Genomic DNA, 26,369 nt, shown 5'->3' with positions numbered 1-26,369 from the left:
GGGAGTTTGCACTAAGGGTTAAAGCTATGTAGATTATTATGGAAGCAGTTCACTTGTACCAACAATAAAGTTGTTTGAGTGCCAGCTTTGAATATTTCTGTACTTACCAGAGCAAAAAAAAGCTTTTGAATACGATAAATCAAAATGGCATTTAGTAGGCTACCACGCCACTTTCCCCTCTGTTGCCAGATGCGACATTGGTGCTGATATATCCTGCAAACAGGAGCGAAGCGCACATGCAAATGTGTCCATGGTGTACTATTTACCATTTCTTTTAATCTTGTTTATATGAACACAGCGCTCCTCTAGCTATTTGCTGCCTCTACAGGGGAAATTTGCACAATGAAACAGATACACCAAACAGACTTGTATTTATATTTGTTCATACCATGGCTGATATAGGTGGCTTCATGCAATAACAGCTGAGAAATCCTTTTGTGCACATTGGTTAAATATAGGGCACAGTCCAAAGGGCTCTTTGCTCATAAACACACTCACAGAGTTCACAGCAAGGCAGCGGGGAAACAAAAAAGTCAACAGTAACCAATAACCATAGGCTTTACATTCAGCCAACGATGCATTTAGCGCTTTGTAAACAAGACTCTGCAAGCAAAGTGGATGCCTGCACAACTGTGGCTTATGTAACAACACTGGACGCACACTGACAAAGTAAATATATATGCTAACACTCACAATGCGGTAAGAAAATGGTTCATGTAGTGCAGGTGGTGCATGACGAAATTTACTTTTCCTTGTTATGGAGGCCCCCCACCAGCCATCCCCCGCCACAGAGGACCTTTCGATGCCTTCAGAACTTACAGTAATTGCAGCCATTTCTAACCCCATGTACACTTAGAGCTGACTTTTCTATTAGTCTATTACAAATGCACTGGAGCAATTATCCGGTGAACACTGTGTGGGCACAGAAAAATGCAAAATAAAACTGAACCCATATCCTTGCAACAGCTTGTTATGTAACACAGGGCAGAGTATTCAAAAGAATCTGTGTCACGCCATAATGTACCCTTCCAAAACAAATCTACAGTACATTCAAAAGCTGCAAACAGTTGCACTATTATTGATTCATCTGGCATTTGTTTTCTCAATTGTTGTGTGTGAAAATAATCATAAAAAAGGCACGTAACTTATTTACAATTTCCTACATTCCAAACTGACACATTGTTTCACCCAAGCTACAATAAAGAATGCAGATCCAGTCTATTTACTGTCATTCAAATGACGTGCTGGAAAAAGGACGTACTTCTTGCTTCAAACTAAAAAAGAAAAAGAAAACAACATTAAAATTCAAAATGAGTTCTTGGTTATTTTCAGCTGATGAACTAGGTGACCAATCCATGAATTGTTTCAGCCCCACTGTATTCCAACACGGGCAGTTTTAAAAACGGTTTGCCTGTGGTGGGGTTTTTATTTGGGTAAAGAGCATCGCCATGACACCAGAGTTACAGCTCCCCTGTTTGCAAGAATGAAAGTAAGTGTGGGGGGTGAGCTTCACTATCAGAGGGTTAATGAGGCTCTGGACAGAAATCTGAGGGCTTTCCAATTTACTCTCTCAGAAATCGTCCTTTCAATGCCATTGTCGAACGAAACTGGCTGCTGTGAAAGCGAGACTGCAGCAGAGGGAGCTCAATGAACAGTAGTGTTTTATGTATTTCGTAATGTCCAAACTGAAATAAAATGACACTTATGTCTTAGTTTTTCTCAGAAAGCATGCTAGCATCTCGCAAATGCATGTTAGAGGAGTCTGCCCTGACGATGCCTGTTTCCAATAGATAACTAAAACAGATCAGGAGCATAGCTCAACCACAACTGATACTTTCATATGCCTATAAGAAGCAGCAGCTTATGGTGGTTGAAAGTGAATGCTACCAGGTGGCCACTGCTAATTTCTCTCCTGCAGATGGTTGACCCCCTCTGAGCCTGTTCTTCTGGAGGTCTCTTCCTGTTAAAAGGGAGCTCTTCCTTCCCAATGTCACCAAACGCTGTTCACATCTGGTTGTTGGTCCTTATTCTCTAGCATTATATGGTCTTTAGCTTACAATGTCAAGAGACTTAAGGTGACAGTTGTGGTGAATTGATACTATATAAATAAAAATGCAACTGAAATGAATGGCTTCATGCCTGGAATCAAAACAGCAGATGTTACTGTAAAGTGGCTCTTGGAGCTTTGAGGTCCCAAATACTTACAGAAAGGTGTTTTAAAAGAGAAACCTGGAAAACAGAGAGAGGAAAAAACTAAACTAAGATTACCAAAATAAAAAAAATAAAAAAAAGTCAAAATTTCAGTTTTTTGCCTTCTGCCTTCTGCCTTCTGTAGAGCTCCAGTAGTTGTGAACTATCTCACCACATGAAACTCAAAGTCCAGAGAGTGAGAGTTCTTGAGTATTCAGAAGTTCATTAATGAAACACTGCAATGGAACAACTAGACATAACTGCTTAAACTGGCCCCTAACCTAACTGAAAGTATAACAGGAAGGACTACATGTCCATGGTGTGGCAGCTGTCCTCATGACAGTCTGCAAGCAAGGATATAAGTATAGCACCTGCCTAAGGAGTGCCAGCTATTTCTCTTATGATTATTATTATTTTTGAAGTTTCAAACAGTCATGTGATAATTTATGGTATTTTTTTTTCCATATACTACCACACTTTCTCCATAAAAACTTGTTTTGCACTTTCAGAATTAACGTAGTATAGTGCTAGCTGGGTATAACGCACAAATGTGGGAGTGGAAGCAAGTCATTCTGACACTGGACCACGAGGCAGAATTAAAGCAGTCTGACCAGACACTGAACCTTTTGCAGCTGGAGGCCTCTTCAGAAATAATCAGGGGAAAAAAACTCCAGGCTGATGGCAAATTGCACGAATGAATGGAGGTTACGCACGAGGGACAGAGACTGAAAGTGAGAAAAAAGTAAATTCAGAAGGAGCCCAGTGAGAGGCTGTGATAGCAGAGAGTGTGGCCGAAAACAGCGAGGAGGAGGCGGGAGAGCGGGGAGGAGAGACGATCTGGCTGTCAGTCTGTCTGGGAAGCCAATTTGCCAAATTAAAGCTCCAAAAATCTAGGCGGCGGACAAAGGTCGGTCTGCCTGGGAAAAATCTTTCGCATCTCCAGCAATAAAATTAAAACATGTTAATAACTGCAAAGAAAAAAAATACAAGAACAAACACCCAAAACGACCTGGATGCGCCCCCGCCTCTCCGTGTCCTTGGAGCTCCGTTTCCCGTAACGATGGAGAGCAAAAGTGGCCCCCTTCTGCCGCCCCTCGCCTGTCTTCCCCGTCCATCCAGTGCGCGTCCGCAATATTCCCGAATAAATCTTTTAATCACTGACCCGGTCGGTGGAATCGAACTGACGGGGCACAACGGTGCTGTGTCCCCGCACAGCTGGATACAACAACAGCAGCAGCACATAAAGAGCCAGAGCACGAAGGGAAGGTGCCATGGTGGCAGCCAGCAGCGTGTCCCGCATGGCACAGCGAGCTGGAGAGCCGCGCTCCCACATCCAGCCTTTCTCTTTCACACCTCACATTCACATTTTATGCATTTTTAGTTTACTTTTTTAAAACTGCAATATAACGCAGAAATAAATATTCCTACCTAAATCAGCCACCACGCTTCGCGGAGTATCCAGCCGAGACAACAGGGATCCTTTCAGCGCACAGACAATAAAAATGGGGCGCAGCTGGCAGTGCCACCGGATGTCCAATATTAATTGTTAATACGGCCGATTTGAGAGCCTGTGGACGGGCTCCGGCGCTTTAACGGCCCCAGCTGCGGTCAGGTGGCCACTCTCTGTCCACACCGACTCGGACTTTCGTTACATTAAAGTTGAATAAATCTCAGAACAACTTTGGCTTCTGTAGGTCCACCTGCAGGTGCTGCTGCCGATTGATGGTGGCTGTTACAGGCCGAGGCAAGTTATGCCCGTCATTAAATGTAGGCTTTGTCGGCGAGCAACTGTAAAGTTTGAGCCATTACAAAGAATAAACACCGGGAGCAAAAGCTGCCTGGCCGCGCATATAGGAAACATAAACAAAACGGTATAAATGCGTTATGTAGCGTGAAATGGGGTAGTAAAAGTGTAATTTGGTACATATATATATATATATATATATATATATATATATATATATATATATATATATATATATATATATATATATACATATATATATATACGCTAACTTGTTACGTATATCGCACGTGGAAAGCATATATTTCCAGATGTTTTTGTGAACGCGGTGCATTTATTATTCCAAATTCAAAAGTATAGTTCTTTATCGTGCAGCTACAGTGTGTAAATCCGTGTGAAAGTAGCCATTTTTATCACAGAAGACCGTTAAAAGCCGTCATATTTTTTTCTATATGTGCTTTAAATATTTTGTCAGTTAATTATCGGTCGTAAAACTTTACGTAAATGCTTATGTATTTGTCCAAAGGCACAAAGCTGCGAGACGGGCTTTACCTTAACGCGTGTCCTCGGATGTCCCCTCCGAGTTAATGCTCCTCCGGACCGGGGTAAAATGTCGGCCTCGGCCTCTCCAGATGATATTACTCTGCACCATCCACGGAGGGGGGAGAAGAGGCTCACGCATGGACAGCAGCAGTGACCGCTCAGCCCAGAAATCCCGTTCAAGCTACAGCCACATGCAGGAAGTTAGTTCACGGCAGTATCGAGCTGGCCTATATGGCGGATAAACGGGACAGAAGATGGTTGTAGGACTGTTAAACACCCCCTTCTCCACCACCACCACCCCGTCCTCCTCCTCCTCCTGTCTCTCCCTCCCCTTCATTGGTGCAGAAACCTAACGTTTTGGAGATGAGAGGGTGGGAAAACAGAAGCACTCATCTCTCCTCTGAAGCTAATTCCGTCGTTAATAAACTTTTACGAGCTCGTACAGCAGACCCCCCTCTGTGTTTGACTTGGTGCCGTCCGCGGGACTCACAAAATAACACTGGGGGACACTTTTGGAGCCGGCTCCGCGGGTTAGAACCACTTTTACGGGCTCAGAATGAAATATAAACACAAGCAGAGAGATAGAGGGCGTGGATCCGCGCGTGCAGTGTGTGTCCTGTTTGCTGTCACTGAGTAACAGCGCTGTTGTTGCTGTTGGCTACGCTGTGGTTAGCTACTAGGTTCAGGGTTCAGCGAGCCATACAAGTAGTGAAAAAGAGACTGACCTGATCGAAATGGGAAGTGTGTCAGCTGTAAAAAAACAAACAAACAAAAAAAAAAACAGTTGCAGTTCTCATCGGCGGGTTGGGGGGCACTTGAGTTTACGAATAATCCCGAAGAGCGAGTGTCAGAGCTAAAAGATTGGGCTGCACTTCTGGGATTGCCTTTCAAAATAAAAGTCGCGCTGAAGAATAAGATATGAAACGTACGTTATTAATTTAGGGTTATATTAAAGACATACTTTTTATAATGCAACATTTTAAATAATACCTATTTGTATTAAATCAATTAAAAACGGGGTACATACACGTTTTATAACTATTTTCCCCTTAATATCCCTTCATATCTGTTGTGTTCAAGGATTGTATTTGTTAGGTCTATAGCTTATCTATAGCTAGGTCTATAGCTGTTATCCTCTCCCATTACATACCTCGGAATAACACAAAGTGAAGTTCTTTCACACATAAAATACAATTTTAAAAGCATGCATTCTACCGTGATTCCCCTGGGGACATGTTCACTGTAACAAAATGTAAGATATGAAAAGAAATGTACAATTCTTTTTTAAAGAATATCCATACAAACCGTAAGGCCAAAAACATGATTCCTGATTTGGATAGAAAATAGAATTATTATAAGTTATATATGTTAAGTTGTTTTCTCATGACAAACAAGCCAGATACCAGGTAAAAGCTAAAAGAGTTCATTCTAACCTCAAGACATTTCATCACGAGTTTGAAAATGTATCATATGATAGCAGTGATTTTGTGTCCAGGGTCCCGTGAGATCAGACTTTTATTATGAAAGACAGATCAGCCGGTTTTGCGCTCGTTCACTTTTTATAACTTGACCCATGAGTGAAAACGGATACAGTTTGATCTACGACACGGTGTCGTCATAGGGGTGTGGTCATACGACCCGTCTTTAAGGACACCGGGAGGATTCACGCTACGAACCCACTGACCTCAGCGGGGCTCTGGGGCGACTTCAGAGCAGAACCCCGCTGGGACCACTTCACCTACATACCCCCATGTCAAACAGAGGAGCAGACGTCTTTACTGTTACTGAACAGCCATGATGCAAGTCTTTTTCTAACCCATGTAAAGCAATAAAAGTACCATATAATTCCAGTTCTTTATATTCGCATTAACAACCAGTTAAATAGAGACAGGCCAGTTTGTGAATATAGATACAACTGAGGTAGAATAATCGAACTTGACAGAACGTGTTCAGTAAACATAAGACGATAAGCTGTAACATTAATATTCATCATGGTCAATAACAACATTCATTTATTTTGTAATCAGATCAAACATTTTGCACAATAATAAAGAACGATTTCTTAACATGTAAGAAACGTATGCAGTAGATTTCTATCAAAAATATTTTCTTTGAACTACAAACAGAGGCAACAGATATTTTTAACTCTGTAAATATGTGCAAGCTAGAAACTGTGTTCCTGTGCTAATTTGATACACTTAGCAAACATTTAGTCAATTCAGCAGAAGAAGAGCATTAATAAATTTTGAAATGTTTGAAAACTAAAAGATTGTTTGATTACTATGGATATACAACCACCACTTTCCAAAAACAAAAACAATGGTTTGTAACATGCAGATTCATGGAGCAATGGTTTGCAGGTTGTTTAAAATAATAGCTCCAAGCAGCACATGTGGTATGGAGAACTTGAATGCGTGTGACCATTAATGCTTCATGATAGGCATGTATGATGCATCTATACATGCATATACATGAACAAAATATGCTGCTGTTGAGATAACATCTTTCAACTCATCTGCAGGTCGTTGCAGTCTGCGTTTGTTTATTTTACACACGGTATTCCAGCCTCCTAGGAAACTGGGGTGTATAGAGCAGCTATTGATAAGCCAGGTTTACCGTAGAAATTCTTACTTTTGTAGTCTGCACATGATTACACATTGTATTCATTTAATAACTGCATTTAATTCAACATTATACTTACAGTCATGGTTTATTTTTTATGTCATATTGATAAATTATGTTTATATTATATCAGTTACATATAGCAGTGACATAGCAAAAGCTGGCTGCTGCCTTATATTACAGAGACAGCCATACAGTTCAGGCAGCGATATTTAGGTCAGATATAGCTGCTTGTGTAAAGATAGTTAATTCTTAATGTACTCTCAGAGGAAAGTAGGTTGTCATGGTGCATGAGCGCATTACACCACATTTTATGAATATTACCGAGGATAAGCTGCGTGGTGTTTGTGATTATCTGTGTCTGCCAGTTGAAGCCCATATGTGTTGCCCTCTCAACTATAGATAGATAGATAGATAGATAGATAGATAGATAGATAGATAGATAGATAGATAGATAGATACACACTTAAAGAACAATATTAACCTTTTCAACCAAAATACCACTGGGAAGTAAAACCCACCTTATTAGTCAATCATTTACCAAAAACACGCCTGTGTTTTCAAAAGATTGTGTAGATTTAAAGGATTGTTTACTCATTAATTTATGTCCATGGTGAAATTGCAGTTCTGCCCCACCATTAATTTAATTTCAGCTGAGAAATATAAATTAATATTTTCAATTTTATATTGCAATGAAATATGAGTAATAGTCACAGCCGAGCACAGCAATCTGAACTGCCCCTCCAGGTACATTGCTACTTAGTAGTCCCTCAATAATAAGTATTAATATTTATACACATGCGAAATGAGATTTTCTTCTTTTTTCTGAACTCTGAATGTTTCTTTTCTGCTGCCACTCTGTTACACATTCTAAGCTACATTTCAAAATATTAAGGTTGTAATCCTGTTTTTTCTTAGTATTTATACATGACTGCATTCTACTTAGTATGGTTCTGTTTCAATTGATACATCTCGATGTGTCATAAAGTTCATTTATTAAATGTCTACCTATCACCTACCTTTTTTGTTACTCTGATAAAGAAATTTTGATTTATAGACACAGTGAAATAATAACAATGTAAAAAGTATATCATTATACAAACACAATAAGGTGTAAAATTCACAATGTATGATATCAGCCTTTAGCTCACTGCTGTCTCCATGGCTCTGTATTTCAACAACAACACCAATACTGGTTTAATAATTAATATAAAAAATTTTTTTTGGTGATTGCATTCAACACACATTATTGTTTTGACAATGAACTACTATTTCTTCTCAAAGATTGCTATGTTTAAAGTACAGAGCCCATAACTGAGTGTGTTATTTGCTGTTGCCAGCACTGGCTATCTTGTTTCATTAGCAACGTACAGCTATGATTCAGTGTCACCCCAAGCTGGATTTGAGTTTTAGCTAGCAAAAAACAGGGTTCAGACAAAGCATAAGCTTGAGACACCTGACTTCTGGAATGTGTTTTGGTAACCAAATCTTAACACTAAATATTTATATACTTAAATAAATGAATTTATGTATTTTACTTATGTCTGCAGGGTTTTCAACCATGCCTCCGGAAAAGATGGCAATCTCCAGCTGGCTAATGCTTTAGTGCCAAAAAACCTGCAGCTTCTTAACTGGCCACTGGTTGTTTGCTTCAAAACAAGTAAATCTCTATAGACTTCCATAAACTTTACAGCAGAAATCAAATATGTTTACAACCTAGCACAAAAAGGTTTTAGTTCTCTGCAGTCTTAATTTACCCGTTCTTGACGTCTGTCTAGGCGACAATAAAGTTATCTTAAGAGGCGTGGTTTCTTGGAGCCAGCCTTCTAGCCGGTTGCTGTGCTTCAACTTAGCTAAATAAAATGTTTGGCAGTGTTTTTATTGAATTGGTGAATTTCTTTCCTTTGTATTTTTCTATACAGCATTGGAAATTTGTGTTACTAATTAGGAGCTATTTGTGTTTGTGCCTCGAAACCAAAGTTGCTTGCATTAGCTGTTGTTTTCATTGGTGAATCCAAAATCTGAGATGGTGGTAGCCAAATTTGATAAAGGTGGCTTCAAAGTGAAGGAGGCCTTTTAACCAGATTCACAAACCACCTCCACTGGCTTCTTTTGACATGCAGCAGCTGTGGCTGTATTCACCCAGATTTCATAACCACAGGAGAGGGTTGGGAGGTTAATGGACTGGTAAATTCAAAACTTTGTCTTTTAGCCGAGCTCTCTCTTCACTACCACAGACTGGTATGTGCATTTCTGTTGACACTACACCAATCTGCTGGTCCAACTCATACTTCACCTTCTCATCACTTCTAAATGAGTTCAAGATATTTTAACTCTTTTTCCTCTGTTCTGTATCTCAGAAGGAGCAGAAGGAGGAGATTTTCAGTGGAGAACCCTGACCTCTCACCCCAGTTGTTTCATGCTTGGCTGCAGATCACTGCAGTGCATGCTGATGGGAACTCTCTGATGAAGCCAATAGAACCACATCTTCTGCAAACTGAAGAAATGCTTGACTGAGCTTCAAAAAGCAGATGCCCTCCTCAGCCTGGCTACACTTTGAGATTCTGTCCATAAACGTCAAAAACAGGATCAGAGACAAGCGGTAACTCAACATCCATTAAAAACACGGTGTACTTTATACCAAGGATGCAGACACAGCTCTCACCCTCACTCCATTCTTGTCAGCTTTCTCTGTGCCTATAAAGCACCAGTAGACTGGATGGTCAGATTCTCTTCTATTCCCTTCAGAAGTTCTGCAAGGGTGAAGATCTGGGCAACTGTTTTAGAACCAGGCTGGAATCTGCATTGCTTGTCCTAAATCTGAGGTCCCACCATTAGCTGGGGCCTCCGTTCCAGCACCCTAAAAGAAATTTTGCCGGGAGCCTGAGTACGATAACTGGAGCACTCACTCAGGATCTCCTTTTTGAAAATTGCAATCACCACTCCAGTCTGCCACTCCACAGGCACAATGCCAGATTACAACCTAACATTAAAGAGGTGTGTCAACTGAAACATTCCCATAATGTCTAGAGGCTTTAGCATCTCAGGGCAAATCTCATCCGAACCTGGTGCTTCCTGTCATAGCTCTTCTCATCTACCCTGTCAGTGACTTCTGCCAGTTGAGGCCAATATGGCCCTCCTCCATCTCTTCAGGCTCCTTTTAACATTTCTCCTAAAAAGACATTAATTGATGAGTTCTCTAGTTCAACAGCTCTTCAGTTTTCTTTGTTTGTTTTTTAGCAATGCACTTTCTTTTGATAGATTTGGGTGAGTGTCTATAAATCATGCATGCTTATCTTACTGCTCTGTTGTGACAATCTTGCATGAGGGAGTCAACCTTGTCCTTGATTACCAAGGTAACCTAAACTAGCTCAGCCCCACAGCATAGACCTCTGTCTCTTTTAGAGATAGTGGAAAATATCAACAGAGATGCTGCAAAAAGGTCAACACCAGGAAGGTTCAATGATATTTTTATTCTTAGCGCAAATACACAGCGATACAGTAGATCTACAATTCTGCTACAACTTCCCATCAGTGTTCTGGGTATTCACAGAAGTTTTTTTTAAAAAGTCACCATTTAAAAATCAATCAGTCTGTGTTTCTTATCATGTACCATCAATAAGACTAAAACTCTATAAGAGAAAAGGATAAGTTTAATTTGCAAAACATTGAGTAAAACATTCAGTACTTACTTGGCATATGATCTCACTTGAAATATGATTAAAATCACATTCCTAACAATGTGCAAATCCAAAAAAAACCTGACTGTATGGGCATGGACATGGAATTTCTTTGGTTAGTGCTAGTTTGGGATGGGACTTTTGTATCCTTTGAATGCTTGGTTAGATTATGACGTGGCAAATTTAGAAGCTGGGGCATCACTTTGGGCTCTTTGTATTTAGGAATCATTCGTGAACAGTTTTGCATGGGGGTGTGGCTTAGTGTGCAACAAAGTGTAGTCAGTTTAACGATTTCTTTAACTTTGCCTGTCAGTGTTTGTATGTTTGACCAGTCAGTTCATGCCTGTATATTCTCGGTGTGTCTGCAAATGTTTCTTCCACAACTGAAAGCCAACGCTCAGATGGAACATAAATAACTTGAAGAGTGCGATTGTATCCTATGAGACATAGTTCTTTATTAAGTATTTCACATACAGTGCCACTCACATACAAGCATTTACTTCACAGTAATACAAGGTTACATACAGGGTCCCAAATCCATAAACAATCCGATTTGTGATTTATTGAATGTTTGTTACCATGGTGACTCTTAACACACTTAAAAAAAAAAAAATCTATCCTCGTCTATGCTGCCAGGAACATTTAACAAATGAACAGTAGCCAGTTATCAAAAATGAAAAGGAAAAAAAGTCACGAGAAAAAGAAATGAAATTGAAAATTTGAATGTTTTTTTTTAGCATTCATACTCTGCACATTTTACACGGGTTATCTGACGTCCCAGCGGTTCCCTCCTTTAGGTCGATTAGCTTGGATATGGGAGAATAATGACATTTGGTGTCCAGTGACGGACTGACTCTGCAAGCAAACTGTGGTTTGTTTTATGATGAGTGGGATTGATACTGTAATGTAATGGCTTTGTTTCCTATGGTAATCCTAACCAAAGGAAACAAACCCAAAACAAAACTGTACGGTCAGAACGTCTAACAGAATTCAGATGTCAGGACAAAACCAGAGACATTTTCAGCTTTTCTTCACATGCAGTCAACTGCCACAAAGACAAAACAGTGCCAAAGTTACAAGACATGGTTGTTTTGACAAAAGACTGCATATAAAAGATGGAGGCGGTTTAGGTCTGAAAGTAAAGCCAGTGTAGAAATGCCTTGAACCTGCATTCTTTCATCTTGTAAGTTTATGGTGTCAATTAGTAGTTTCAAGCTTTTAAAAAAAAATACAGCATGTTCACCTTGCAAATTATAGTCCAATTTAGAGTAAAATAGATGAAAAGGCTGAGTAAGCTGCACAGCATGGACACCTTTTCACTGGCTAGGTGTTATTTTTTTGATTATTTAAAAAGAAGTGTATGGGCTCAGTCACTCATCTCGGGTCACACGAATAAAAAATGTGTTTATTCAGTAATGTGTCGAATCGTGTTTTAAAATGGAAAGAAGATCACTGGCTAACGATTTTATGCCATCCGTTTGTTTTGCAACCAGGACATCTGGAGGCATCAAATTGGGACTTGAAAAACCACTGGGTGATGTCACACATGCTGCTGACAGTTGAAATGCTCCGTTTGAGGCTTGTACACTGGTCTTCACATCCATGTGGGTGACGTTATGGTGGTTTCATCTATGTTTTATATATATATTCCAGTCTATGGTTTACCAGCACTAACAGACTACTTTGACCCTTAACTTGTGACCCTAACGAACACCTTCTTGAGGAGTTTCTAGTCTCAGTTTGAAAATTTGAAGTATTATTTAAAATGGTAAATGGTAAATGGCCTGCATTTGTATAGCGCTTTTATAGTCCCTAAGGACCCCAAAGCGCTTCACACTACATTCAGTCATTCACCCATTCACACACACATTCACACACTGGCGATGGCAAGCTATATTTAATACAACATGGTGTTCACTTTTTGTAAATACAGTCCTTTGTAAAGAAAAAAAGCCACTAAAGAAAAATATGAGGCCGCAGTTTTCCTCGGTTTCTCAGTCATTTCTGCCCGTGCTCATCACGTCCAGTTTCAAAAAACAAAGACGATGACCTGCTTCAAAAGCAGGTGTTCACGAACCAATGCGCGCCGCCGCCGTGGGCACGCCCGTCTTTTACGTGCAGTTAAAAGTCACCAAAACTTTGTCGAATAAATGAGCTACTTGGGAGTCCATGTGATGTTTGTTTACACACTCTGGTTTACTTGCAGAGAAACTAAATACCAACTACAACAAACTTTACTGGTGAGCAAAGGCTACTTTGAGAGTGTAATCAAGTGTAATTGCACTCCAGTGACACGGGGCTCTGCATGTGTAAACTGCTGTAATGCACACATTGTTACACATCCGATTTTAGACTCACACCACCACCACCACAACTACAGAAAAAGGCAAGGGGGGGGGGGGAAAGACAGAACACAATTTGGTCTTTCTAAAAAGTAGCTGTATTTTGATTTGGATTCTTTTTGGCTGAAGCAAAGCGGTTTCATAGAAGAGGACAGGGAGGGCGAGTTCCAGGGAGGAGGGAAGGACGGGCGCTCAAGGTTTGGAGAGGGGAGGTGTAATTGTGGCAGTGGCTGGTAAGGTGCAATGAACTAATTTTGGGGGGTGTTTTATTGTGTACATGCTTTTTTTCTGTGTGCAATTATAAGGGCAGGGACTGCAGATGAAATAAGATAAATAACCAATAACTGCAATGATAAGACTTCTTATATTAAAATAAATTCAGAGCACTTGTCATTATTTCCCCAAACAAGAATTAGTGATGCATGCACGGGGATTGTTCGCCTTTGAATTAGAAAAAAACTCATATTCAGCCTATCAGAGGTTACAATGCTGCAGGTTTCTTCACATCTTATTTTAATAACGCACTTTTTCATCGCTTTGTTTTCTAAAAGCTCTCGAGAGTCTGAGTTTATTTGCTAAAGTTAAAATGAGGAATGCAGTGAAAGCGTTGTTTGAAGGTACATTTTAAAAATAGCAGATGTTAACACCCAATCTATCTGCAGCTTTGCTCCAAAAACACGTCCCTACAGTACAACCTACAGTGCATCTGTACACAGGCAGGCGAGAATTGGGCAGGATTTCATCAAAAGGGGTCAAGTGAAGAGGGGCTGAATTGGGCGATGAGATCACCATGGCAACGAGGACCTCCGTGGTGCGGAGCACGAGGGAATGTGGGAGGGAGTTTCACGCTGAAGTGCCCCCAAAGTGGAAGGAATCGCTCTCTGCTTATTTTTTTTTCTCATTTTTTTTTACGTGCTTTCAGGAGATTCTCGTGGCCGCGGTCCAAGCGCCCACATTAATGAACTCTTCACACGCTCGCACACGCGCTCACACTCACACCCCATTACATCACGGGTAACAACACTTATATAACAGGACCTCGCGGACACTGAGGTGATTACACCGGGCTTACATCAGTGTCAGCAAGCCAAAATAAATACACACAGAAATCCATGTTCCTCGCTGACGATGGCAGCAACGCAAAAAGAAAATATGTACACGGAACTAAACTAAAGGATTGCACATTTCAAGTGGGGGGGTTGGGGGGGGTGGTTACGCTTCACTTTCCTCATCTTGGTTTGTTCTGTAGTCACAGGATGAATTCAGCTTTTTTTTTTTTTTTTAACTCTTATTATTCTTAAGATTCCTCAAGGTTACAAAAAACAAGGTGGCAAAACAAAATGAATCCACCCATTCTGCAGGCTGCTCGGGTGTTTGAGGACATGCCGAAACTAAAGGCGAGCAAACCAGAGGACAGGAAAGATGAGAGGCATCACATCGAACAGCCCTGCAACAGAAAGGAAAGCAAACATTTCAGCACAATCACAAATATGTCATCTTAAGGCGTGAATCGAACCAGCCTGTTTGTTGTAGCCAACAATACCCCCACCCCGAACAGCCTCTTTCAAATATTGTCAGCGCTGCGTGACCAAAAGCATCAGGGGACTCGTGTGGCAAACATGTCCTCTGAAAATTCATAAAAGTGCCCTTATTTTCTATTTCACCCGGCTCACATTTCCGTGGAGTTGATAAATATTCACGCCTGAATGCCACCTCTGTCCCCAGGGGCTGTTTAGTAGTGAGCTTTTTTCCTCTTCTTCCCCCCACTGTGCTCTAAATTTGAAAAACTGAGCTTTTTTCCCTCTTTTCTTTTTTTAATTTGCGAAGAACAAATGAAGGCGCAGGAACTGATGGTACTGAGTGGCAGAAAAGGAAATACAGAAAAACGAAACAGCTCTCAGGTTTCTTCTCAATAATTTGTTTGCCTATGGCAACGGCTTGGTTTTTTTCTTTGAAACATAAAATGATTCCACACAGCTATGAAATAACCATTCATTTAAACTCTTAAAGGTCCACATATACGACACATGCACATGGTGATATGTAGCAAAAGGTCTCTACATAAAAACCTGTGTATTTCTTACCCCGTAATTCATCCAATTCATTGATTTGATTACACTTAAAGTCTTTTTTCCACAGTAAACATTTATGAACAGCCACTGTTTTTACTCAGTAATGGTCATTTTATGACAAAAAAAAAAAAAAAATCAGCAGTGAGCTTTTGTTTTGAAGGGTGATGTTCAGTGTGTGGGTGTACTTAAAAAGATCTGTGATTCTGCAGCGACTGTACAGACTGTATTTAATTTTTACCAGGGATGGGCATTTCAAGCATAATTACAGTCGCTTATCATATCCGAGCAGTCCTCAACTGCCACCTTCTGGTAACAACAGGACATTACATACAACCAGGTGACACCCCCCAAAAAATTATGAGGAAAAGAAACAGTTATATAAACAATTTGAGATTTTACATAAATAAAAGTGACCTATTAAGCTCATTTCCAGTTCCACACTTATTCCTGGACTGTACTACACCCAGCATGCATGTTTGTGCACCACCGTGCTGCCTTTGGATAACGCATGGAATCATCTAGACTAGCTTTGCATGATTATGCTCAAAATAATCCTTATATATCTTATACTAGGCTGTGGGGGCAGCCTCTTAAAAAAGCCACCTTAAGTAGTCTTTAGACTGAACGTCTGTCTGGCAGAGATTACTATTATTATGTTAAATGGTCAGATATTCTAATAAGATGCTCTGTTTTATGTACAGGTAATCTCATTATAGATAACTAAATAAATGTATTTTTTAAGTAGTTATTTGTAGCTGTTTATAGTGGAGACAGGAAAATGGTGCTAATGCCAATTTCTTGTGTTGGACTGACATTCAGTGAGCCAGTTACCCACTTTGCTTAGATTCTGTCATCATATCATGGACATGTCACCTGAAATCTACTTAACAGATTTTATAATTAAGTTTAATTTCCACTACTGAGCCATTTAACGGTAACAATGATCAATTCGGTGGACAACTAATTTAGAATTCATCCAATGTGCACAATTTTCAACAGGCTTGCGCTTACCTATACTCTTTTAGACCGGTCTGTTGTCCACCTCGTATCAGATCGTACCTTAAGGTCCAAATTAGTCACCTCAGCCGCACAAGAATCCGGGTCAGTGGCAACAAGTATTAAATCCCGGTTCTTTTGTATTCTTTACGGCCAAAAAGACACAGCTCAGAAGTGGTCCTTTTACTTTAAAAATGATCTTTATTTTACATATCCGGGATATGGAGACCTGAACACAAAACACACAACCCAAGGTCTGAAGCACAAACGGAAGCCTAAGTATTTATATACTTGTTCTCCACGTCACACCACACTTTAAGTTTCGATCCAACAGCCTAGTTGGTTTCACTTTCTAGCTGCAAAAGCACGCTCTGCAAAAGCATGTAATTTCCTGTCAGCACTTTTGGCACAGAGTGTACTCAGAGTTGGGCCTTTCTTATAAAGCAATATAATCAGCATATAAACATTTAAGATGATAAATTTAAACCTCAGCATTGCCTCTGAGGTCCTGCTCAGGCAAACTTACCCTGTTTACTCCCAGAAGTAGCGCAGGTACCATATAGTTTCATTCTTGAGCTGAGGACCAAACAGAGGGTTGGTCTGGGCCAGAATGGCTATCAACCAACTAGAAAGAGAAAGTGAGAGAGAGCAGATAAATGACAAAGCACCATCAGTGTGGTGAAAGAACATGGGTGCATTTATCATGGTTGTAACCAGGTCACGGTACCATTCGATCGTATGAGCTGGAAAAAAAAATCTGATTCCAATTGAAGCAACTTTTAAAAAAATGATTCTGTTTAGGGCTGTTCGATATGACGATATATATCGGATGACGATATAAAAACGCTATCGTTTGTTTCGTGGTGTCGCAAAATAAACTGTTTACGGCAATATTTTTTCATCGTTTTGATGGTCACTGTAGTGGCTATATTAATTTCTTAAAGTTCTCTCTTTCTCTTATATTTAATATAACCACACTACAGACGGACAAGCACCTGTTTTTATGCGTTGTCGTTAGCAACAACGACAGTAAAACCTTCGCATGTCCGCTTGTTTATTTTCCACATAAACCTTTCACAATAAAGCTCAAGATCCTGTTGAGACTTCAAAATAAACTGAATCACGTGAAAGATTATGCCGAGTATTTACGGATGAGAAGCAAGACAGAGTCATCAGGTGCTAAAAAATAAACATTAGACTCAAACGTTAGAACAGGCTTTTCCTCGCAGCACGCCGTGTAATAAATACTCACAAAGAAAACGGCGGCCGTTACAACTTATGTCTAAAAATGCATCGTTTCACGCATCTGTTAAAACACTCGTTTCCAGGTACACGACGCCCAGCTGGAAACACTTCACGCGAGTCGAGCTGCCCGAGATTCACAGAATTTACAGAAAATGTTAAATTTTTGTGATTTATATCTTTATCGGACGATAGAATTCTTATATTGGGATATGAGATTTTGGTCATATCGCACAGCCCTAATTCTGTTATAAAACGTTATCAGTTATTTATGCCAATCATTACTAACAAGAAAAACAAGGAATTCAATACCATCATAATTTCTATCTTTTTAAAATACAAAACTGACATGAGAGAGAGGAGTGCGACCTTCATCCCTCTTTACTGGACTTTAAGTCAGACGCTCTTCTGGGAACTTATTATAGAGTCAATTTAGAAAAAGTGATTAATAGCAGATTAAGAGTCAGGCACAGCAACTTAAGCAGGACGCTTATTTGTAAAGGTGAAGAAAAAGGAGTGGTGAGGGTCTAAGAATCAGTCTCTCTGAGTGGTCTTGACTGAGACGACAAAATTACTTTTTATCTTTATGAAAGCAAAAGGACACTTCAGAAGATGTGGACAAAGAATCGAGGCAACGACTGACTGTTAAAAGAAGGATGTAGAACTGCCCCACATAATAATAGTAATAATGAAAAACAGAAGAAAGATGAAATTCCAATCTGGCTCCTCTAAATGTCAATGTGTTAGAAACCCTCCAACACAGTTTGCATCAGTGTCAGCTTACACAAACACTTTCTGTTATTATCTCAGGGCTTCAGTAAAAATACCAAAAATAAGAAAAAGAAAACAGATTGGCTGTAGTGTTCTATTTGTAGCCAGTATCTACTGCTGAAGTTCTGCCAGAGGCAGAAAACTGGGTCATAAATTAGCCGAAGCCAACTGTAGACACTTGTAGAAAGCAGTCTGTAGCCTGAGCGAAGGAAGAGTTTATCCAATGCAGAGAAACATGAAATGGAAAAGAAGGTCTCCTCGTTTGTTCACAGCACTTTTAATAAACTGGTTAAAACCTTTTCTGCTTTTATTTTTCTTCCTGTAAGCCAATCTGTGCATGTTTTTAAACGCTCTTCGTAAATAAGCTTGTTATTATTTTTGGGAAAAGAACAGCAGACACTCACGACACACAGCGAGATTTGTGGAACAGATCTGTACGGCTGATCCAGGTACATCATTTCCAGGCTAAAACTGTGCAAACAGTGTATGTTTACAGTACGAATGCTGTTGTTGGTGGAGGTTTATCCTGAGGGTGCCCAGCTCCCTCTAGTGGTAGAATGATAATCTTATTTATGCACATCCCACCTCTTCTTGCATCCCCATTTTTTAATCCCCCTTAAAACGGCGACTGCTTTCAAACTGAACATTTCTGATGATAGACCAGAGGACCAGAGCCCTCCTACACATTTGCAGGTCCCCCACAGAGCCATAGCCAAACGAGTGCACGGTACTGGTGTTCCCTGAAAATGAATGCTGATTGCCATGTCACTTTGTGTATATGCCAAACTGCTGTTTGTTTTATAAAGCATTTCAGTCGGGACCACTATGCTGAGAAGAATATTGTTACTGTCGTGGTCGTTTTCATCTGCTGTAATTTACTTTAGCTGCGCAGCTCTCCTCTGGGACCTCTTTTGACCATTCCATGTGATTACACACAAAGCTGGAGGCAGTGATAGAAGAAGCAGGACTTAACCGCAGTACAGAGCAGATATCAGAGACAACAAACACATTGATGAAATATGAATGCAAATATTAAAACACACAGACTGCAAACAAACACAAACTATGAATTCTTTTTATTTCATGCTGAGGTGGATGAAGATGTTTTGATTACGAGCTGCCATCAACATAATCTGCTGATTTTTCCACACTGATTCATTGGGGAGGCTGCGGGTTGCAAAGCAGTTTGCAGCTGTGCACCAACTGTAGGCTACATGAGCTTAAACAGCAAACCCTTTATGAGATTTATCAAGGATAACAACTGAGCCATTACTGATACTTCCTGCCACTGAGATCCTTCAGTCTTTGTTACCTGTCTGGGTTCATTCCTGTGTTTCAGTAGTCTTATTAGTATGCTGGTATTTTAAATGTAGATATGGACAAATTACAGACACATAAGGCCAAATGAAAGATTTGAGTCAGCCCCACTAGGTGCATACACATATATATGCATCTACAACACTGGGACACTTTAGAGTTCATATCTTTTTCAGTTTGACCTTCGTTGTGCTATCAGACGAGAACAAGCCTGGTTAGTTTTCTCATCTTTCGGATTTCTGTCTCAACCAAACCCCAATTTGTGCTCTCTCTCGCTCTCTTATTGCACTTGGGAAAAACAAAAACAAAATAAAACTCGTGTCAGCAGGAATCAGCTGGCTGATGGCGTTGCTGTGACTCAGCTCGTCAGGTGGCAGATGTTTTACAGGGTTTGTTATCAGTGTGTAACTTGACTTCTAGGGCCTCCAGCACACACGGGATGTTGTTAACCCAATGCAGAAGTATCCTCCTTGTAAAATGTAAAACAGATGTCCCATTGGGCATAATTAATGCTTTTGAGAGAAAGAAAGGCAGAGAGCATCCATTTTCCTTGATTTCCCTCGCCTCCCATGAAAGCAGCATGGAGCTGTTAGCTGATAGAAATAACGAGTTAAAAGTTGGATTTTAGTTGATTCAGTTGAGTAAAAGTGTTTTTATTGGTGAGAGTTGATCCACAAGGTTTACAAAGCGTCTTATTTTCCTTGACATCAAACAGCACGTCTATCCTTACTGCACAAGGCGACCACTTCCAAACTTGGCTCGCCTTTCTACACAACTTAACTGGTTCTATCTGGGTCTCATCTCCATTTTCACCTTGTTTATTGAAAAAAAGTGTCAATACATTTCATCAGAGTTTTTGTCCTCATGCATTATCATCTTGTTTTTGTAGAAGAAAACTATGACGAACATTATTGCTTAATTAACAACCTATTCATCACTGTTGCTTTTTAAAACGTAGCTGTAGATCTTCTCGCTTCATGTGTATCAGCACGCACGAGTTTCCACCACATGACCTGCTGCAGGTTCTGACTACAGTGACTCTCCAGCACAGAGCAGATTTTAAAGAGTAGAGCAAGAGTTACGTGTGCAGCTGCAGTCCCAGATGTTGGAGTGTGGGTGACTGTGGGAGTGAGATCATCAGTGGGCAAGCAGCTGAATGACACTGAGGACTGGCTCAATATCAGCCTGGCAAGAGTTCAACGGGCACACAAACAACACACAGGAAGGGCCAGACCTCAATGGTAAGCAGTGACTGAACTTTCAAAATAAGAGCAAGGGGACTGCCTGCTAGTGTTGTTCTGTCAGATAAATTGTAAAAAAAAATCCTAACGTGAGTCACCAAATATATTTCCACAGCAGTCAACATTCCTGGGCAGGTCACTGACCTGGTCTGTGTGTGAGGAAACACTGATGTTTATTTTCATACTTCATATGTTGGTCACTAAAATGCTACAGCCACAAAAAACATTTTATTTACAGTAAAAAAAAATTTAAAAATAAAAAAATAAATAACATGGTTTCATATTCTTATGAAACCAATGGTAACTTATGTCATGTATTTGGCAAAAATTTACCCTTGGAGATAGAGCCAGGTAAAAAGACCCTGTCCCCTCTGTGCCTCTAAAAATTCTCAATTTGCTAGTAAGCCTGTGGCAAATACAAATCAAATCAAAATACATTTATATAGCACATATTAAAACAACAGTGTTGACCATAGTGCTTCACAGTCAGTAAAAACATGAGACAATTAAAACAAACAATAAAACAGGACAACAAACAATAGGTAACAACACAATAAGCTAAAACAGCCAACTAGTTAGAATCAAAGGCCGAAGTAAAAAGATACGTTTTAAGACGTGATTTAAAAGACTGGATAGACTCTGCAGTACGAATATGAACACGGAGGTTATTCCAGAGTCTGGGTGCCACGGTTGCAAAGACCCGGTCACCTCTCGACTTCATTCGAAACCTAGGTTGTGCTAGGAGCCTGTGATTGGATGATCTAAGTGCTCTGTTGGGATTGTATAAGAGGAGTAGTTCTGAGAGATAGGTGGGCGCTAAATTATTCAGAATTTTAAAAGTGAACAAAAGAATTTTAAAATCTATGCGATATTTAACAGGGAGCCAATGTAATTTGGCTAAAATTGGAGTTATGCATTCATAGATTCTCGTACCTGTTAAAAGACGCGCAGCTGCATTTTGAATTAACTGAAGCCGGTAAAGAGAAGAGTGTTGGAGGCCCGAGTAGAGGGAGTTACAGTAGTCCAATCTGGATGTGATAAATGTGTGGATAAGCTTTTCAAGATCCTTTAAAGGAAGGAATGGCTTTGCTTTAGATATGTGACGCAACTGGCAAAAGCTGTTTTTTACCACAGTGGACACCTGTTTCTCAAGTTTAAAAGAGCCATCCAGGAACACTCCAAGGTTCCTTACAGTGAGCGAGAGATGGCTAGCGAGAGGGCCTAGGGCATCAGCTAACTGGTCTAGCGGAGTGTGACTACCAAAGACTATGATTTCGGTCTTATTCTCGTTCAATGTAAGAAAATTATGTGATAACCAAATTTTAGCTTCATGCAAACAGTTGAACATCAGACCCTTTATTAGTTACACCTCACTAACAATCTCTATCTTTCGCTCTCCAAATCTCAAAGGTGCTCTATTGGATTAATATCTGGTGACTGTGGAGGCCTTTGGAGTTCAGTCAACTCACTGCCATGTTCAAGAGTTTGAGACGATTTGAGCTCCAGCGTGTAGCAGAAGCCATTTCCCCAAATCATTACACGACAGCTAACTTGAACTGGGGACACAAGGCATGGTGGATCCATGCTTTCATGTTCTTTATGCCAAATTCTGACCAGCCCAACCAAAGGCTGCAACAGAATCTAAGACTCATTAGACCAGACATTGTTTTTACAGTCTTCCTTTGAAAATGTTTTGTGAGTTTGTGCTAAATAAAAGAGCAGGAGTGGTAACGGTGTGGTCTTCTGCTGCTGTAATCCATCGGCTTGAAGCTTCAAAGTGTTGTATGCTAAGAGATGCTTCTGCACACCTCAGTTGTAACAAGTGGTTATTTGAGTTACTGTCGCCTTCCTATCAGCTCAAAGCAGTCTGGCCATTCTCCTCTCATCTCTGGCATCAACAAGGCATTTTAGCCCAGGTTACTGCAGCTCACTGGATCACCATTGCTTGGCACCAACAGCCATTCCCCATTCAAAGTCATATTTCAATCACCTTTCTTATCTATTCTAATGATCAGTTTGAGCTTCAGCAAGGAGTCTACATACCTAAATTCTTTAAGTCGCTCGAATGTGATTGGATAATTAGATCCCTGCATTAATGAGCCCTTGAGCAGGTGTACTTAACAAAGTGGCCAACATGCAAAATGACAACAGCTACATACCAAAGAAGAGTAAGCAAGTAGGTACTTACAACAAGTAGCAACAGATCGCTGTAAGGATCAGACTGGTGACAATCACACTGTCAGAGAGAGCAGAGGAGTCAGAGTCACACGTGCCCACTTTTACTATTATAACATTCATAAGCAAACATTATTAAAATTAGATCCCGAGTCACATACTGAGCAATACTGGACATTAATGCACAAACGATAGAAATATTGTAATCACACAGTTTTTCAAGGAGACTGGCCCTGACTCCACGACTTACAATCTTCCCCGTACTCTGCTTTTCACAAATAAAACCATCAGAATGACTTTTGTCCAAACGAGCCGACTCGACCTTTGAAATTACTGGTAGTGTGTGTGTGTGTGTGTGTGTGTGTGTGTGTGTGTGTGTGTGTGTGTGTGTGTGTGTGTGTGTGTTTGGATGGAGGGATAGCTGAATGACTGTTTCGTGGATGACGCTGGGCCTCCATCACCAGAAGAGGATCAGGAGCACGCTCGCGCGCGTCGCATATGTCTAAAGATTCTTTCCGACCGACACAGCGAAAACACTAACAGCAAGGAAAATACAATTATAGTTACAAAGTATAATAATAACACTGTCAAATGAAAGGGAACGCAAAATGATGTCGTTAATTGTATCCAATTAAAAGCAGTTACACCACCTACCCCCGATTGGGTCCTTTGGGCACTAAAAACGGAGCTACGACCCCCACCAACGCCCATAACGTGGTGAAGCAGATCATCGGCAGGGCGAGAGAATGATAGACCATGGCTTCAGTCCGCAGGACCCCGCAGATGTACAAAAAAATCTCTGCTTGTCCTTTTGAAGATAAAGATGCTTCAATGGCCGCTGAGCCAGTCTGTCGCTTCTGTTAGGGACCCGCCCAAATCAGTCGCTGCTGTCGATGATTGGTTGAAAGCTCTGCTAAAGCGACGTTTTATTGGTTCAGCCTGCTGTCTTTCAGCATTACAGAACGGGGGGATTGGACGGATGTATATGCCAGCAGATTAGAGGCAAGTGCAGACCCCCTCACCATCACCACATCACACACCATGCTTTCAGCAGAAATCTATATATTTAATTAATTAATTAAACCATAACCAAATATAAAAATTTCTAATAAGTTAAGTTTCCATATTTGTTTTTCTGCTACAGCTTCTTATTGTATACTTCCTTTTAGTAAATGGTACTGGTATTCTAAACATCCAAATATCATGTCACATTTGACCTCTGACCTCACTGTTACATTTCACATCTGCTCAAGTAAACCCTCAAATACATTGTTTTTTTTACAAACTGAACTGGAATGACTGACTGTTCACTTTATAATTTCAAATAAAGTTTGGAAAAAAAACATTGTTTTTACTGGGCTTCAAACAGCTTAAACTTCATTTAAAAAGAAGAAAGAAAACCAAATGAGTACATATTTAAATTTGCTGTCTTATAAGCAAAATTTGGTGCTTATGATACAGTAGAAAATGTGTTGAGAGGCATTTGATGTGAATCACTATGTCATTTGTATATGCTCCTTTCATATCCCCTGTTGATGGCTTTACTACAGGATTTAATATTTTTAATCTTCAATTAATCTTCAGCTGAAGTGAATACATGTAAAAAAAAGGATAGTTTATTCAGAATTAAACCCTCATAGGGAATTATAGTTAAATGCTGGAACAGTTAACAGAATGAAATAAATGAATCTAAAATGCAAGTAAAACAAAATTATTGACAAAACATTAAATAAAACCCACAAAAAAATAATTGTAGTTGTACAATTTATTGATCTTTAAATATTATATTGTTTTCTATTCTTTTCAACGTGTAAATCTCGCAGTTTGATGTCAAGCCTTTAGGAAAATTATGAAAAGACCGACGTTAACGCTTCCGCGGTTTTATTTTGATGGGTGTGGAAAGGAAGCCGTTTTTCCTATTTTATTGTTGAAAGCAATAACCGGAAAAGTGTTTTGCTGTAATCCAGTTAACTTGATGACCGTACAATCGGAGGCGGATCAGCGGGGAATGTTTCATATGAGCCGGTACTGGCACCGGCGAGCTGTCGGCGCTTAATGAAGGGTGGAAGTGTGTGACTGTGTACAGAGGGACAGCTGGGATTTAATGCCGAGTGAGGCCCGCTAATGTGTGGACGGTAAAAGCTGATGAAGTTCACCAGAGATATCTGCCGGCTGCTAGGCTTAAGAGGCGGTGAGTAATACTGCCAGCCAGCCGTTACCAACTTTCGGCTCTTCGGTGAAACAAAGTGGTGACACTGGTTGGTTGCTCTGTGGACTTTCTGTTTTTATTGAATACTGTATCTCAGAGCCCCTATTGTCCAGGCTTCAGTAGCACTCACAATTAATAACTTTCGGAAATAGTCTGTATATGTGTTAGAAAAATATGCCAGAAAGATGTATAAAACATAAAGAGTCAAACAGACTATTCAGAGATTCAGTAGCTGTACTGTTATCCGTCACCTGCTAACATATAATGATGTTGGTGGCATTTTCCGAGTTTCTATAGTTGCTACATTGTTACATTTACATATGAATGAAGTGTGGCCTTTTTGAGTGTTATAAGACCAAACTGTGTTTTTAGGTTAATAGAAGTTGGACTCAGGTGGAGAGTGGGCGTTTTAGTCACTCCTGCCTGTAATTTTAATTGTTCTTCGTGTTTGTGTAAGTGACCTGATTTTACAGTGAGTTCTGACTTGAGTGAGAGCCCAGAGCTCACCAAAGTAACATTTCTGGGGAGAAATGAGGGCTCTTTGGAATTGTTATCAGTGTTTATGTATAATACACATACCTTGGAGACAATCACAAACCAACCACAGTAATAGTAACTGGCCATCTATACCTTTATTGTATTTGAAGAAGGTTATTGCCAGAGCTGCCACCTGTTTCACTTTACTTTAATCCGAGTTCAGCTTCATGCACTATATGTATTTACACAATCCTATTAATGTCCCATTGAGTATCAGGTATGACATTACTGATTTATAATACTAGTAATATTTTTACACATTCACACACACCCACACACACACACACACACACCCACCCACCCACCCACCCACCCACACACACACACACACACACACACACACACACACACACACACACACACACACACACACACATCATTGTTATTGCCAGTTGATTATTGTTAGCTATGTGTGACTAATAGGCCAGTAGCAGCCAACAGTAATCCATGGCTTTTATAGGAATCATTCAGATTACTAAAGTGCTGTGAGGTTTTGGAGATTGGTTTTGTGGCATTTTGCCTTTTTTAAAAACACTATAAATAAAGGATAAAGAAAGATTGCTCTGGAACATGGTTTTATTGGCAGATATCCTGAGTTGAGGTATCAAATTACCAACAGGGTTGGTGCATCACTAATTTATAACAGTGTCTGTTGTGAACAAAGCACATATATGAGCATCCAAGTTAT

The 26,369-nt window shown here is 40.1% G+C and overlaps 3 protein-coding genes across 9 annotated transcripts in view; 1 reads left to right on the top strand and 2 right to left on the bottom strand.

Annotated features, from left to right (window-relative positions):
* Positions 1-5,326, bottom strand: part of LOC146667473 (uncharacterized) — a 36,140-nt gene extending 30,814 nt beyond the window's left edge. The window contains exons 1-2 of one of the 3 annotated variants that reach the window (XM_085409160.1): positions 5,203-5,326; positions 4,487-4,658 (exon numbers count right to left, since the gene is read on the bottom strand). The gene's annotated coding sequence lies outside the window, so the exon portion shown is untranslated. Of the gene's footprint in view, positions 1-4,486; positions 4,705-5,202 lie in introns of all 3 variants that reach the window. The other 2 variants (XM_085409159.1, XM_085409161.1) reach the window with 2 other exon arrangements.
* A 5,884-nt stretch (positions 5,327-11,210) lies between these two features.
* atp6v0e2 (ATPase H+ transporting V0 subunit e2) lies at positions 11,211-23,793 on the bottom strand. Its single transcript, XM_085409158.1, has 4 exons — positions 23,590-23,793; positions 22,949-22,996; positions 16,716-16,814; positions 11,211-14,568 (listed from the first exon to the last, which is right to left on the bottom strand). The coding sequence occupies exons 1-3, from the start codon at positions 23,691-23,693 to the stop codon at positions 16,721-16,723; spliced, it is 246 nt and encodes an 81-aa protein (XP_085265284.1). The 5' UTR covers positions 23,694-23,793; the 3' UTR covers positions 11,211-14,568; positions 16,716-16,720.
* A 1,117-nt stretch (positions 23,794-24,910) lies between these two features.
* The window catches only part of LOC146667471 (uncharacterized), a 29,990-nt gene continuing 28,531 nt past the window's right edge, over positions 24,911-26,369 (top strand). For all 5 annotated transcript variants that reach the window (XM_085409139.1, XM_085409137.1, XM_085409142.1 and 2 more), the window contains exon 1: positions 24,911-25,126. In XM_085409139.1, the coding sequence (XP_085265265.1) occupies positions 25,081-25,126 (46 nt within the window). In that variant the 5' untranslated portion in view covers positions 24,911-25,080. The remainder of the gene's footprint in view (positions 25,127-26,369) is intronic.

The sequence above is a fragment of the Rhamphochromis longiceps genome, linkage group LG6 (genome assembly GCF_057381845.1).
Source record: "Rhamphochromis longiceps isolate RC_006_pf linkage group LG6, R_longiceps_female_GT1.1, whole genome shotgun sequence".
NCBI classification, from domain to species: domain Eukaryota; kingdom Metazoa; phylum Chordata; class Actinopteri; order Cichliformes; family Cichlidae; genus Rhamphochromis; species Rhamphochromis longiceps.
Note: the sequence above shows the minus strand (reverse complement) of the source record. Positions and strands in the feature narration are given on the sequence as shown.

Excerpts from the sequence above, each read along its gene's own strand:
- atp6v0e2 (XM_085409158.1), bottom strand. The coding sequence starts at position 23,693 with ATGGTCTATCATTCTCTCGCCCTGCCGATGATCTGCTTCACCACGTTA. Across the intron at positions 22,997-23,589 it reads CCCAAAGGACCCAATCGGGG|TGTGATTGTCACCAGTCTGA; the intron begins GTAGGTGGTGTA and ends TCTCTCTGACAG. Across the intron at positions 16,815-22,948 it reads GCGATCTGTTGCTACTTGTT|TTGGTTGATAGCCATTCTGG; the intron begins GTAAGTACCTAC and ends TTCTCTTTCTAG.